General features: G+C 49.8%; 3 protein-coding genes across 3 annotated transcripts; 2 read left to right on the top strand and 1 right to left on the bottom strand.

Annotated features, from left to right (window-relative positions):
• Nucleotides 1-287: 287 nt before the first annotated feature.
• LOC125954572 (breast cancer type 2 susceptibility protein homolog) lies at nt 288-6,296 on the top strand. Its single transcript, XM_049684981.1, has 4 exons — nt 288-917; nt 974-3,506; nt 3,569-4,556; nt 4,651-6,296. The coding sequence occupies exons 1-4, from the start codon at nt 338-340 to the stop codon at nt 5,755-5,757; spliced, it is 5,208 nt and encodes a 1,735-aa protein (XP_049540938.1). The 5' UTR covers nt 288-337; the 3' UTR covers nt 5,758-6,296.
• Nucleotides 6,297-9,430: 3,134 nt separating this feature from the next.
• LOC125954673 (WD repeat-containing protein on Y chromosome) lies at nt 9,431-9,782 on the top strand. Its single transcript, XM_049685155.1, has 2 exons — nt 9,431-9,589; nt 9,666-9,782. Exons 1-2 carry the CDS (start codon nt 9,431-9,433, stop codon nt 9,780-9,782), a joined length of 276 nt encoding a protein of 91 aa, XP_049541112.1.
• A 425-nt stretch (nt 9,783-10,207) lies between these two features.
• LOC125954599 (leucine-rich repeats and immunoglobulin-like domains protein 3) lies at nt 10,208-12,463 on the bottom strand. The gene is made up of 2 exons (XM_049685042.1): nt 12,346-12,463; nt 10,208-12,244 (listed from the first exon to the last, which is right to left on the bottom strand). The coding sequence occupies exons 1-2, from the start codon at nt 12,372-12,374 to the stop codon at nt 10,339-10,341; spliced, it is 1,935 nt and encodes a 644-aa protein (XP_049540999.1). The 5' UTR covers nt 12,375-12,463; the 3' UTR covers nt 10,208-10,338.
• Nucleotides 12,464-15,586: the final 3,123 nt, after the last annotated feature.

The raw sequence follows: 15,586 nt of genomic DNA, 5'->3' as shown, positions 1-15,586 counted from the left end.
AAGCACGAAGTCTTCACAAATTTCCTGGCTATATTTTCTGATAGATACAGTTTAGAATGAACGTTTTCATTCGCGCTAGACCTTTCTGCTGTCTTGCCTTGTCTCGTCTTGTCTTGCCGTTGGAAATTTGAATTTTCAAAAAACATTGTTGCGTTTATAAATCCTCGTCCACGAACCCACATAGCGCTGCGAGCGCCCTCTATATCTCAGTATTCCAAGCTTCAAACGTCAGTGACAGATGACAGCGCGCAAAACCACAACAAAAACAAATTTTGCGGGAGATTCTTTTTCCGTCGCGCGCGTTTTAACCCGGAAAATCGGAATTTTCCATGTGAAAATGATAGAAGAAGTGCCGCCCACCCCGGAAGCGGAAACAATAAATCCGAGGTACCGCTCAAGTCATGTTCCCTCCATGCGATTAACGCTCGTTCAGCCATCCACGAGTAAAACCGGTGAAGATCGTCGAGAAAAACAAGCTGTTCAGAGACCCGTTGAGCAGAAGAGGAAATCACTGTCCACTTTCTACTTCGAGGAAAATGACGAAGGGATCAGTAAAATCACGGCAGATCCCTTTGCCAGCGCTGTTTCGCTCGAAAAAGCCAATTGTGTGCCCGTTTCTGGTTCTGCGAGCCAACGCGATTTCCGTGGTTTCTGTAAAACTCAAAATGGGTTTCGGTCAGTCTGTGAACTGGCCCGCCATCCGGACCCCGATCAACCGGTGGTGGCAACGAAGCCAAATTACAGCTTCACCCAGATGGAGATCGATACAGAGCTGATGTGGTTGTTCGAAGAAGTCGACGATAAGGCGAAAGATCGTGTTGAGGAATCCGGCGAACCGGAAAACCCGAAACCACCATGTGAACCACTCTCTGAACAAACGTCTGCCGTTGAAGATGTATCATCCGTCCATGAAAATGGTATGTAGCTCCCTATCGTGGTTGGAAATGGTGATAACATATGATTTTTCTTCTAGATACCAGCTACTCAAACGACACGTTGAGTTGCATATTAAGCGATTTCTGTTCGGGAACATGTGAACCACAGATCGATTTCTCGCTGATAAGCACGGAAGGTCTTCGTCGTAGATTGCTGCAGTTGCAGGATCACATCAACAGTCCACCGAAAGCGGTCAGGAAAGAAACCGGCGTTTGTCGTGATTATGGTAGACTAAAGGCTAAGCCCGCGATAGCTCGTCGTCTGAGTTATGAAACGGATGAGTCTTCCTGTTCGGTACAGCAGTCGCTCCGTGATGACGAATCATCGGAACCATCCAGCCCACCGCAGTTTATCTCCGAGGATGAAGCGGAGATTTCACTGGACGCCGACACTCTGAACCATTCCAGCGTCCACATTCAAGCTAATCTGACGCAGCTTTCAACTTTCTTTTCAAAAGCCATCCCAAGTCAGAGTTCTGGCGCGGAAGCGACGCCTCAACCAATCAAGCCGAAATGTGAATCATTCGACCGTGAGTCACCATTTTACGGGTTTACACCGGATCCTCTGTCGTCAATCTCGTTAGCGCCAGATGCAGTCTGCTCACCTCAAACGATCCAAATGCAATTCGGAACATTCGACAGTTCGAGTGAAGAGGAAATCGAATCCGAAGATCTGTTGGCCAGCGGCGATGCAATTCCTGGAAATGCAGCGAAGGATTCGATTACGATGGAACAGCTGCTGGAGCATGATGATGAACTGTTCATGCTAGCTCATCCTGTCGATCAGAAATCTACCCCCAATAAGAATCTCGTTGAACGAAATAACATTAAGGAGATTAGAGCATCAGAGATGTATCACGATCGGCAAGAGACACCGTGTATGAACGTTTGCTTCAATACGGCACGAGGCAGTTCCATATCCGTATCGAACGCGGCGATGCTTAAAGCAAAAGCCTTATTTGTAGATGAGGAAACGGAACAGCGATCAGAAACTGATCAGAGAGTGGTTTCGAGTGAAGGCCACAAGACGGCAAACAAACTGGTATTAAATCAACAAGCAGTCAACCAAACTGATCCTCCTGGAGCTCTTACCGGTGTAACTGGCATAGCTGGCTTCAGTACGGCTAGTGGAAGTTCTATAAGCATATCGAAGCAGGCTTTAGAGAGAGCAAAAGCTTTATTCGCCGAGGAAGAAAAGAAAGACCAAAATGCCATGGAAACCCATTCTTCCGATTCACGGCGAGCAGAGAGCAGAGAAAATGCTGCACCATCTGGCCAAGGATTTAGTACTGCTGGTGGCAACATGATATCCGTATCGAAAGAAGCTCTTCAGAGGGTGCAGTTAATGGTCAACGAAGAGAACCCTACCAACAATAACATCGATGTGCCTTTCAAAGCTGGTTTTGCCACCGCAAGAGGAGGTGCGATTGCTGTGTCAAAGCAGGCCCTGGATAAAGCTCGAGTACTTTTTGCAGGCGAGGAATGTGAGTCAACAGTCGATACTGGTACAAGCATGGCAAATGCTGCCATGCTTTGTGGTGCTGGCTTTAGTACCGCTAAAGGGGATAAGATTTCCGTTTCATCGGAAGCACTTGCCAGGGCAAAACTGTTATTTACAGAAGAGAATGATGGAATTGATAAAGATAATGCTTCCAGTACCAATGCCCCACACCACACGATCCTGGCCGAACACGCCGTACCCGCCTTACCCAGCTTCAATCGTGCCAACGGTACATCCATTACCATTTCCAGCAATGCAATAGAGAAAGCAAAACAGTTGTGGAGTAAATTCGAGCGAGAAAATGAGCCACCGTCAGTGGTCGCGTTATCGAACGCTACCGGGAAGCAAATCTCTCATTCCGATATTCCGCAGCCGCGTGTAAGAGTTCTAGGAGAACGTAAAATGCAAGCAACCTCCCCTGGGCCTGGTATTCGTAAACGAAAGGTTTCATTCGACCAAGAAACCGATCCACGGACACCGTCGAAGAAATCAAGAATCAGCAATCCGATGGTGCAAATGCAAACAAGCACTCCCGCAGCTACCGCGATTTCTAGTAGTAAATTAGATCCCGTGGTCGCTGTTGCTGGGCATGATGTGGATGCATTTTTCGCCGCGCTGGACGATAGCGAATTCCACGAGTTGTTCAACAATCCAGAAATGGTTACAAAACCAAGTGCAATTGAACCGCGTGAGCTGCCCGGGATCAAGCAGCAGAATACGTCGACATCTCATTGGGACGATAGTTTTCCCGAATTGCTACCGAAGCTAGCTACGATAGAAGAGTTACCGGAGCCGGTACGTGTTGAAAATCCACCCGAGCCGATTCGCCAGGGGCGCCTAGCGGAACTTCAGAAACAGCAAGAGTTTGTCAGGAACAAACCGGAAAACTTGTGCCATCCGAGGGTACCTTCTATCGTTACCCGAAAGCAGCAAAAGAACCGTGTTTCTTTGGAACATGCGGTCGGCTATAAGCGTCCAACGGTGCCTTCTTCCTCGATGGTGGAACCTTCCAAGAGCGTTACGATGGAGAATGTTATGGACTTCCGGTTCAACATGATCGAGTTCTATGGGTAGGTACACGGGAACCAAGCCTGTTCATGGATCTTATTTCGATCTTTTTCTCTTCCATTAGTGACACCGTTTGCAACAGCAATGTAACGGGAGTACCCGTTGGTGGCGAGAGCGAAGGAGGATGCCTTATCCTGGATGAACATTCTACGGTTGGCTTGGAGCAACTGAAAGCAGCCTTTCTAGCTGCTCCCGGTATCGATCCACGACTGATACCGCCAGGATGGGTGGAAAATGCCTGGCGATGGATCGTCACCAAGCTGAGTGCCATGGAGCGTTGCTTCGGAGACCAATTCACCGGAGTTCTCTCACCAGAAAATGTCTTCCAACAGCTTCAGTATCGGTATCATCGTGAGATCGATCTCTCACAGCGGCCTCCGCTGAGGAAAATGCTCGAAAAAGATGATGTTGCCAGTCGACGGATGGTGCTGTTCGTTTCGAACATTCATTCCGTCGATGGACCAATCGAATGGGAACTGGAGTTGAGTGATGGGTGGTACGCGGTACGTACCACCATTGATGCGGCACTGGAGAGTGCGGTAAGCCGTGGAAAGATCGCAATTGGCACGAAGCTGATGGTCCAGGGAGCGGAACTCCTAAACCATAAGGATGGTTGTGCGGCGCTGGACGTTCCGAACGATGTACGGTTGAAAATTCATGCCAACTCTACTCGACGCGTTCGGTGGATGGTACGATTGGGTTACTATCACTGTCCCGAGCCATTCTTGATTCCGTGCAATAGTATTCTCGATCGGGGAGGGCTTATCCGCCGTTTCCGGTGTACCATAGTGCGCGTTTATCCGTTAATGTTTGTCGAGAAATCGGACACAAAGTCGATGTTACGCTCGGAAAGAATGCAACAACGCCACAACAAGCGCAACGATGCCGGTAAACTGGACCGGCTTCACAAGCTGTACAATCAAATACAGAATGAGATTGAAACGGAACGAGCGGCACGATCGCTGAATCGGAACATTCGTATTACGGAAGCAACCTCGTGCGAGGAGCTCCAGGAAATGCTCGAGAATGGGCTCGATCTTTCGTGTCTAGAGGTAAGCTTAGGGACATGAATGTCTACAAATTGCATTCCCCATGTGTGGTCTGTATGTAATTCTTGTGTTTTTTTTCTTCCTGGTACGCCAACAGATCGATCTCAGCCATTCCCAAAAGGCCATCATCGAGAGGTTCCACCAGGAACAACAGGAAGCGCTGCAGAATGAGATCAATCGGCGCGTAAAGGCACAGCTCGACAAACACCCAACGGATCGTGGTTCCATCGTGGAATTACTAAAGGTACGCCTTATGGACCGAACCACACCGACGAAGGTATTCCTTCTATCGATTTGGAGACCATCGGAAGAGGTTCGTCGTTTGCTCGAGGAGAACTGCTTGTTCGAGCTTCAAAACGTGTCGGCCAAGGGTACGAAGAGCAATGAGATACAGCTGACGGCTCATAAGAGTACCACGTATGCGAAAGTAGGCCGCGAGGATGATAACACTCCAGCATCACTGCAACCGTTTCTCCGTTCTGTCATGCCGATCGGCGACATCGATGGATCCACGTTTCGTCCCGCTTTCAGCGAGTTCGATACGGTCGGTGTGGTGGTGTACGTCGGGACGGCAGAAAAGAAAAAGTTTCAATCGATCTACCTTGCCGACACGGCCATGGATCTGCTGTGCGTAAACTTCTGGTACGGTTTGGCCGAGTACGCGTACGACGATCTAATCACCGAACGCAAGGTGCTCTGTGTGGCCAATCTGCAGTGGCGCACCATTAGCCGCCAGAGCACGGTACCACACTCGTTCGCTACCGAGTACACGACATTCACAGAGAACCCTCGGCAGCCGCATCTCCGGGTCGCATGGGATCGTTTTCAGGTACAACTCAATGCCATCGATCAGGAACAGTTCTTCCGGCGTTGCTATGAAAGGGTTCGTGAGCTTAACGATAACAGTTTCCTCAGCGGCAGCGGCACTGTGACACCGAACTCTTCGGTTGGTCGCTCTGTATCGACGCCGCTGCTTCAGCGCTCCGCAGCATCTCGGATGCAGCAACACTCGACACCGCTTGGAGCGAGCTCGAGTTTAACGAAACGCAAGTTGGAGACCCTTTCCACCTTTTACGCCAGTCCGCCCAAGATGTCACCCATTGTGATTCGCACCAATCCGATCCTGCGAAAGGGCTTCAGAACACCGGCCCGACTGGAAGATCGCCTTGAACAACGGTCCAAAAATGAGGAGGATGGTCGTTAGTGTTTGCCATGTACTACGGTTTGTCTCACCAGCAATTTGATCTGTTGTTTGTTATAACCAACCGGTGGCCATTTTTGCGGTGCCGAGGGCACTTGTTAAATTGTTAGCGCATGAAATGTGTGTAAAGTGTTTGAAATATATTGTGGCCCTGTCATGCTCGTTTGATCGCATTAGGACCGGAAGGTATCAGAGGTTCACCGCAACGACTGTAACAGAGAAAGAAAAAAATCATACCAAGCAGCTTTGCCTTTGGTCATTCAAGGTTTGTGCGGTTGCCATAAAGTTGCTCCCAATGTTGACCATCTTCAATCGTTCCCACCAGACACACCACTACCGGGCGAACTGCTCAATATCTGCGTCCAGGAAACCATCCTGTTGGTAGAGACAGCAACAATCAATCAACGCTAGCTATCATCGTTGGACACATTCCCATTCGTCTCCATGTGGGGGCCAAACTTTCATAACTCTGCTCTGCTCAACGGCCACACACACACACTCGACCGCAAAAGTATTGGCGACATATTGGCAGCGGGTTTCGAGAACAAATAAAACTTTTCTAATAAACAAACCATTGTGTGACCGGTTGTTCGGAAAAGTGGAGTTGGAGGTATAACTTTTGCCTTGAACTCTAGCATCAGCCGTGGCGCTGCTTAACAATTGGTCGTAGCCTAGTCAAAGGGAGCGATGTTTTGGTAATCTGCACGTTTCCTGCTTATATCCACGCGTTAATGGCCGACACATGGGACGGATCTCTTGTGATGTGAGGTATGTGTAATAAGAAAATAGGATATTAACGGGTGGAAATTCGAAGCATATCAAGCATTAGAAGTCGTCTAGACGAAGGAATTCTGAACGCCGTGCACTATTCTTAAGCATATGAACATATCTAACCCGGTTATTATATTTGGGGTCTTGGGATATCTATGGATGCAGTGCAGCGGAGAGAATCCTCGCGGCCGAACTAACGCGAATGTAACGCCATCGTACCGGCATATCTCGTGCTACCAAATGCTTCATCATTCGGATCGTCGACGGTCGACGGTCGACGGTCGACGTTGTTTAAAAGGCATTCACGAGCGGCCACTTAACCGCTATGAATAGCCAACCAATCTGGCATCTGGCGGAGAAACATACGCGGCAGCACGGATCACCCCGCACCGTCGACTGGCGTATCGGAAGTAATTCCAATCCACCATGGATTGCACACTTGTCGCGTGTCAGAGTACGACGTCAGAACCCCGTCAGGGTGGAATGGGTATTATTTTCCGCTAAATGCGCTCTCTCATGTCACGACTGTGCAGTCGGTATGCGATTTGCAATCCCCTAAGCGAGTCCTTCTCCTTGTCCAAACTTCTTGCTGCCTGCGTCGCATCGGATTTCAAACACCGAACCGAGCGAGCGAATCTTATTATCGCAAAACCCTCAACTATTGCCGACAAATACCGAAAAATCCAATAAATGTTCCAATAAATTCCTTCACATCATCGCAGCACGGGCGCAATCGCTCGGGGTGAGTGAATCGAAAGCGAGAAGTTTGGGAGAAGAACCTGAAGGCGATGTCGCTCGATTCGCGATAGCGATTGCATTTCTTTTGGGTGAAAATGAACCGATGAAATGCCAAACCAAGCTCGCCACGAACGAGGGGAAAACTTTGCTTCGCTCCCACGTCCCCATATGGCCCCACACAAGCCAGGCCACAAGTGTCGTATTCATCCTTCGATGGCGCTCCGTTCCGTTGATGGGGACATTCCATTTCGGGCTACAGGATTCTTCCCGTACGAACAGGGTCAAGTCATGTTTAAAAGCTAACCGTTTTGCATGGAATCGGATGCATGGTTCTCAATAGTGCCCACATTGTGTGCTTCCGGAAGGAATGCGAATCAATTATGCTCTTTTAAAGTTATATTATTCCCGTCCCGTGCCCGTTTGCTGGCATTCCTTCAAACAAGCTAATGTAACTTGTTCTGTTTCTCGTGCAATCTGGCAGAAATTGCACGTTCAATGTGGGTTGCAAGAAGTAAAACAACTTCGCACAACTTCTTCCCAGGAGCAGCTCGAAGCCTTTCATGTTAGCGTGGCCGCACCATTGCCATTGGATTGGGGATTGCGAGGCTGCGCCCATTGGAAGCATTACGAAGGCAATGTAAATTTCGTTGGTTGCGAGGTTTCCTTCTGGAAGAATATTGGTTCCTAGTGCACTTTGATGCTGCAAGAACCGGATGCTGGAAAATACCCGGAAATCGGGCCGGAAAAGGCTCCCAAAAAAAGTTGCTTGCTGGTATCGGAAAGTAAATAGAGGTTATTCGATTTGCGAATGCAAAATGTGGCCAAGATGGCATCGTACAGAGACACGGGGCCTACCAGGACTGCCTAGTAACATCGAACTTCAACCAATGGCGTTTCGCACACCCCGCACCACAGCTCTATCTTGATGCAATTCGATTCGTTTCTGATTCCAACATGCAATCGCCTAGGATTGGATCAAAAGTTCGGGTCTGTTTCTACGCTTAGTTTCTGATGATTCTTCCAACAGGAAACGAAAACCTAAAAGTAAAACTTGCCTCAGACATCCGGTTACGGCGAATCCACTGCCTTAGCCTACCTCGGAAGTAAGTATCGTCGGGTTCGGGAGTCGCGGGATGAAAATTAATAATTAAGACTCGTTCATCATTCGGCTGCGGATAGTACGCGGTGCGGCAGGATGAAAGGTCGAACAGAATGCCGCAATACAACAGCAGTAACAGTGACCAGCACCAGTGGCCCAGGGATGGCATAATTTATTGAGGGATACCGGTGCGTTTCGCTTCAGCTTTCAGCAGGCGTCCGAACTCCGTGTGTCCGAGTCCGTGCGGCCGGTCGCCGGTCCACTGGGACTGGGACGAGGTGTTCGGTGAGTCGCAACGTTTGAGTGATTTACGGCGGCCTGCATGTCCTGGAACGGTTCCATCCTCCGTCTCCCGTCACTGGGCGTGCGGTAGAGAGATCGTGACGGCTATACTAATTCGAGTCAGGGGTTGCAAATTATCTTCCTTTTAAGGGTTCTAACCGGAATAAGAAGATGGTTTTGTTATACCAATTTGCAGACACTTAAGGTATAATCAGTCTGGATCCCAATCAGCGAGCATCGCGACTGTTTGGTCCAACGGAAACACATAATAATACGGTAGAAGAAGTGCTTAAAATGTATGATGAGGATATGATTAGGATTAGACTAAGAACAATGCTTAGTATTAGTAAGATGAATGTTGAAACTAAGTTCATTTCAAAAGGTTGATTTCAATTCGCTTTCGGTATTAATTCGGTATTAAAATATTAGAAAGCAAATGCCGCTTCTTGTATCAACAGCTAAAGTGGTTGGTATGGATAAGTTGCCGTGAACGACGTTGAAGAAATACGACTTGAAATACCCGCCATACCTAATGGCCAGTGTGCATACAGTGTTAGGATCGGAGTGCATTGTCTTTAGCCGACCACACGAAAGGCTCCCTCCCATGGTTTCTGCATTGACAATTCTGTTTGGACCATCTCAACTCGTATCCTTGGCAGCGGTGTCACATGTTTCCAAGCAACCCGGTATCGATCAGTCCCCGACCGACAACCGACCGACCTCTGCGTGCTAAGGAATTCCGCCAATCAGTCGATAGCCAACCACCATCCATCCTGTAACAGGCAAATGGCATCGAAAGACGTCGACCGGGTGCAGCAAAAGTATCGGGCCACGCTAAGCCAGATCGGCAAACCGTTGGAGGAACCACTGATCGGCAGCCACTTGCAGCTTCCCGTTCGACCACGGCCAGCCGAGCATCCCGTGTTCGATATGACTCTGCTGTATGTAAGTAACGTCGTCAATTTCCTTATGGCGTACCATATGGCATCCACTAATGAAGTACCTACCGGTACTGTTGCAGATTCCGATCTACTGTCACCTGGTGCTGCATCCACCGGGCGAGATACAGCGTCCACCTACTCCGGAGCTGATAACCCGTGCCCGAATCGAAAAGGCGGTAGAGAACTGGATGGATTGAGTCTCAGGACCTTTAAGTCATCATATTTTTCGAGACGCTTCGATACACCCTAAACCTGGAATGCCTCGCTGATCTCGACTTTAAGGTATTTCCCTCTCGGTGCTCTAGTCGGCTGAGGTTCATTCCTGTAAATTTCTATTTCCATTCACAACTACTATGTGATGTGAATGCGGGAGAAATAAAGCTGCGATTCGCTCGCAATCTCGAATGCGAGAAACAGGAGCTGTATGTGGCGTTTGAATCGAACGAACGAGTAAACCAAAACTAAAAACATAATACCGAATGCTGATAAGACTGAGGTTTTGTTTGGCCGTACCAGTTGAAGTTAATCGAAGGGGAATCCCCCGGAATAACGACGACCGCCTGCGCCAGTAAATAGGAGACGTCGCGTTGGCATATTCAGATCAACAACATCAACTCGCGACTGATCTACTTAAAACCTTCCATTTATTTTCATGTTTCAACATCCGCACATCAGGCTTACCGGTTATCTGGAATCCGAGTAGAGCACGTTTGCAAGATGCAATTCGATTCCGCAGGTATGTACGTTCCCCTTTTAGGCGTATATGTGGCTGGAACGTGCATTGGCGTTCAGTTTGGATTTGAGTTTTTTAATATCGTCGTTGATTTTAACCGTATCCTGTTTCATTTTGATGTTGACTGCTTTACGTTGTTTTAAAGTGGCCTCCAACGAGTCAATGAACGTTTTCAGCTCATCATGCTCCGCTTTTTTCACCGCAGCTTCTTGCCGCTCCTCAATAGTTTTGCTCTCACGGAGCCGTTTGCGATCCTCTAGGCGGGGTATCAATTTATCCAGCAGCATTCGCGGTGTATCGAAACCTTCATGTATACCGCCGTACCGGGGCAGCTTATTGATGAGCATTTGCTTTACACTGTACAGCCCCTGTTCTTCACTGGTTTTCTCAGCTGATAGTGAGGCAACAATGGATTGCAGCTCACTTACTTCGCTCCGGAGCGTTTCGGGTGACGCGGACGAAACCGATGACAGAGCTTTATTCAGCTCGGCAATATCGACGATCGCATCATTATTTTCACACTGGATTCTGTTTGCCCGCTCAAACTCACTGTTAAGGTGAATCTGCTCCAACAACCGGTCGTGGTATGGCATAGCGGCTTCTTTGCAGCATAATCTACTCTCCATAGTGTAATTTGCTTTGCAGGGCGGTACATCATAGTCGAGAAGAACAGTGTTTGGCTGCATCACCGTGAGCTGTGTGCGCAAATTCGCACAATCCCAATCATTATCCGAAAGGCTGATGTTCTGTAGGACGTTGTTGGCTGTTAATTTTAGCGTTACGATCGCGTTATTGTGCAGGTATAGTTGCTGTGCCCTGTCGAAGATCTTACTGTTGCTGTCCACATACGTTAACTGATTGTACGACAGATCCAACACCTGCAGTTGTCTGACGGACGCCTTGGAGAGGTCGAAGGTGAACAAACGATTGTTGTTCAGCAACAGCTTCTTCAGCTTTATTTGCGCGGGGAAATGCACATGCTGCACGTCTTCGATTTCGTTGTGCCCCAGATCGAGCTCTTCCAGTTCCGGGTACATCGAGGCCCAGGAAACGGTCGTTAGCTTATTATTCGAAAGATGGATCACCTTCAATTCCCTGTTTTGTCCAATCGTTACTATGCGATCGATATGATTATGGGAGGCGAATAGTCTTCCCAACCGTGCCGGAATCTTCAGCTGTGTAAGGCGGTTATGGCTGACATCGATCTCGTGTGCCGCAGTAAGCCGACTCAGGTCAAAGTGTTCGATACTGTTGCTAGAAACATTGACACTCTCCAAATAACGATTGTACGCGAAGGTACTATCTTCGATGCGCGTAAGACCGTTATGTGTTATTGACACACTAAGCAGCATCTCGTTGCGGTAAAACAAGCCCTCCGGAAGACGCGAAAGATGGTTTCTATTTAGCATTATCACATTCATTGCACGCAGACTGTCGAATACGCCCTGTTCAAGCTCCGTCAATCCATTCGAACTTAGGTACAGCTGCTGTAGCTGCTCCCCATAGGCGAAGGCATCGCGATCGATCGTTCTTAGTTGCAGATCCTGCAGGTTAAGCAATGCGGTGTTCGGAAACGTGTCCAGCAGTGCTGCGGGCAAACGCCTAACAGTGGAGCTCGTAAACGCCAGCGACTTTACGGCACTGGCGTGCGGTAGTCCATAATCGCTGAAGCGGTCTGTCGATACCGCTTCGTTTTCCTCGATGTGCACATCTTTGAAAAGGCAATCGTAATTGATCGCATTTTCCCTACACGAAATGCGCGAGTATCTGTTGGTGTCCACCCTTCCGGGTGCCACACTGTTGCCGTTCCATCCATAGTACGTGTTACCGGGGTAATTGTTTCTTGCTGCTGTCGTCTGTGTGTTGCCCCAGGACGACGATGCGTACTGCCCGAAGCCACCATAGAACTGACTCAACAGAGTTAAACTGAGCGTACATGTAAATAAAAAACAAGAACAATCCAAAGCAAAAATCCTCTTAAGATCACGAAACTACTTCGGGGCACTGGGAACAGTCTGCACTATTACCTCAATATAACCGCCCGGAAGCTCCCCATTGGTGCCCGGGACTGTGTACCACTTTGCACGACTAGAAGCCCGCAACTGATACTGGTGCAGTATTTTACAGCCTCCAACTAGAATGCCGAATGATGATGAGTTGCTGATACGCTTCCCGTGGGGGGGTTTCCTTCTGTGGCCAATGATAACCCACGTAGTATACTGGTGATTCCCCTACCGGCGGTGGTGAGCGTTAGACCGACGCTAATACCATTCTATCGTTTGATTGTACTGGTACTGCAGCGGCCGGGATCCGAGGAGTCCAGAGGGCTTCGCGGTTGAGCTGATAAGGTGGCCATTGAGTGGTTCAGCATCCAATCCAAACACCAAACGCAACGCGAAGATCATTTTAGCAAACCCCCCTTTGGATGAACACAACAAATGAAAACCAAATCATCAATTCCTTTCCAAGCAGCGGTTACAGTTTATTATTGTTCTCGTGTTCACCGTTCAGGCTCGAAGACAAATATAAATAAATAAAAATATATGCAAAATGGACGGCCCCCCCCCCCTCCAAGGAGGCCATGGCTGCTCAGTTGCTGCTGCGGCTGCTGCTGCTGCTGCGGCTACTGCTATCATCCTCCTCGTAGCTCTCTTCGATCGAACCATCGCTGGCGGTGGCACTACTGCCGACATCGGTCGACTCCTTACTGACCCCGTCCGGTGGAAGCGGATCAAGCACTAGCACCTGCGCTGATGGACGCAGCGTAAGGTTAACCGTCAGCTCCGCCAACCGGTGGCCCATGCGTTCGAGATCCTGCCGCAACACGCTGGCCACGGTGCGCAGTTCCCGTAGATCCTGCTCCAGCCGTCCCTCGCGCCTTACACCCATCTCGATGATGTACCGAAAATCGACGACATCCGTTACGTCCGAGCAGCACACCCGATGGACGGCCCGTGTCCGGCACTCGCCATGTCGTATGATGATCCCGCGGTCCCGCAGCTGTTGCCCCAGCACGGCCAAATGCCCACAGCCCCAGTAGTTGTCATCGATGACGATACTGCGCACCGATGGCATCATCACCGGTAGCTGGTCCGCCTCGAGAAAGTACAACCGATTACCGTGCAGCCAAAGGTGCTCGAGCCGGGGAAACGTTCGGAACATGCGGACGTGCACGTACGTGAGCGCATTGTTGGACAGATCGAGCCGCTTCAGGGCACCGAGCGGTCGCTGCAGCCCATTCTGTACCCGCGTCATACCGATACGCTCCAGGTCGAGCTTCCACAGCTGTTCCATCCGTTCGAACTGGACGAGATCGATGTCACCGAGCAGTGGATTGTTCTCCAGCACCAGTACCTCCAGGTTTGGCAGATTGGTTAAGTTCGCCAGCGCACGCATCCGATTACCGTCGAGGTACAGTTCGCGCAAACTGTTTGAAGCATTACCATCGAGCTGTACGGTGGCGATCCGATTACTGCCGGCGTACACCTTCTCCAGCTGGCGCGTCACCTTGAGCGATTCCAGGGAGCAGCGCCGAACGTACAGCTCCCGGATGTCGTCAAAGTTTTTGAACAACGAGGGTGGCACCTGCGTGAACTTGGAGTTGACGAACGCGACCCGCTTGTAGTCGAGGCTGCTCGCCAGGAAGTCCGTACCCTTCACGTCCGGGCCGAGGTACACGTCACTAAACACACAGAACTGCTCGGTCCGCGGTCGGTACATACTATCGAACAGGTTAAACTTTTCGTAATTACAGATCATGATCTCAACGGCAGACACTACACTCGGTACCGGGGGTAACTGTAGCAGCCAGAGGCCGCCGATGGTCAGTAGCACGTGCCACACTCCCCTTACTGGCGGTGCTTCACTGGCCTGGGGCCTCATTCCGTTGTTCCCCGGTTTTCTGGTCTACGACACGACACAACTCACGGTCCCGGAAGCGCGTTCCGTTACGGAGCACAACAGCGTCATCGTCCACGGCACCACGGTCCAGCGCAAACTGTCCGCAGCATCTCCGCATCGGTCGGTTGCGGTCCAGATTTCGAGCCCCTGCTCCAAGCTCCTCTGGGCTGGGCTACCTTCTCCTTCTCCTCCTAACGAAGCTGAAGCTCGTGTGAACAAAACAAATAATAAAAAAGCGAAAGCCCCTCCCAGAAGCCGGCATACAAGGCGCGTGAATTGGGCTACCTATTCACCCGGCTAACCCACTCCAACTCCAACTCTATCTCGGGAGGCGGCCACCTCCTATGGTGCGTCTGTGACCGGCAGCTCCGTTCGCGGCAGTACTCGCGGTACTGTCATTAACGAAATCATTCGTTGCGCTCGGATCTCGGATCTACGGGCCAAGGGGGGGCCTACGGGAGTTTATTGTGACGTGACGTTTGAAATGGCCTAGGTCCGGTCGCCATAACCCTTCGATGTGCCAAGCGTTGGGCTTTGGAATCGCCAACCGTTCCCTCGTTTGTCGTAGAAGTGTTTGCCGCAACCAAATAATCATCATAAGGATTGACGGATCTGAATACCCGACGTGGAAGGGTTAGCTGTCCGATCGTCCGGTCGATCGGTAGCACAGCATGAATCCGTCAGTCGATCGATCAACGGGCGGATCGATCAACGGGCGGATCGATCGATCCGATCGCGTGGAAGCTGACCGTTAAAGTCATCGACCGGTGGCGTTGCGTTTCGAGAGACATTGGCTGTTGACACTTTCACTCTGCGCTCTGTTCGTTTGGTTTGGAGATCGGATTGGACCACCGGTACCACCGGTGGCAGTACCGTGGAGTTTGTGTACCGTTCAATCAACCGTTTCACTTTCGCAAAACCTTGCGCCGCCCTAGGTGTGAAGGTCTTGAGTGTGCTTTATTGGAGTAGCGGCGAGAGAACGGTACCGAGCGCTGCTGCTGCTGTTGCTGGGGATGAAAGTGGAGTGTCCAGTTAGTGACGAGTCTAACGAGATGGATGGATTGACCCTTTCTCCCCACCCGGGAGTGTGCTTTTCACCAGTCACTGGCGTGCCTAGACAAGGCGAGGTGCAAATATTTAAGATGGTAAGATGGTCAAACCATTACCATTGAGATATGTAACGTTCACGTGAACGAAGATATTGAAGACACAATCTGTTGACTTAGTTGATGAGGATCGGTCAATACTTGAGCTGCCTGGGAACGTCTGCATTACTTGCAGAAACTTTATGATTCTGCCGATTATAACCTGTTTCAGTTAGAATCTGGTTGAATTTTAGTCACTGGATTGCATTATGATTGTAGTTCT

The sequence above is a fragment of the Anopheles darlingi genome, chromosome 3 (assembly GCF_943734745.1).
Source record: "Anopheles darlingi chromosome 3, idAnoDarlMG_H_01, whole genome shotgun sequence".
Lineage (NCBI taxonomy): Eukaryota > Metazoa > Arthropoda > Insecta > Diptera > Culicidae > Anopheles > Anopheles darlingi.
This window is presented reverse-complemented; position numbering and strand designations above follow the sequence as displayed.

Bases quoted from the DNA above. Each gene is read 5' to 3' on its own strand.
- LOC125954572 (XM_049684981.1), top strand. From the start codon at position 338: ATGATAGAAGAAGTGCCGCCCACCCCGGAAGCGGAAACAATAAATCCG. The intron at 918-973 runs GTATGTAGCTCC...TTTTTCTTCTAG, and splicing joins ATCATCCGTCCATGAAAATG to ATACCAGCTACTCAAACGAC. The intron at 4,557-4,650 runs GTAAGCTTAGGG...GTACGCCAACAG, and splicing joins TCGATCTTTCGTGTCTAGAG to ATCGATCTCAGCCATTCCCA.
- LOC125954673 (XM_049685155.1), top strand. From the start codon at position 9,431: ATGGCATCGAAAGACGTCGACCGGGTGCAGCAAAAGTATCGGGCCACG. The intron at 9,590-9,665 runs GTAAGTAACGTC...GTACTGTTGCAG, and splicing joins TCGATATGACTCTGCTGTAT to ATTCCGATCTACTGTCACCT.
- LOC125954599 (XM_049685042.1), bottom strand. From the start codon at position 12,374: ATGGGGAGCTTCCGGGCGGTTATATTGAG. The intron at 12,245-12,345 runs GTAATAGTGCAG...ATGTACGCTCAG, and splicing joins TTCCGGGCGGTTATATTGAG to TTTAACTCTGTTGAGTCAGT.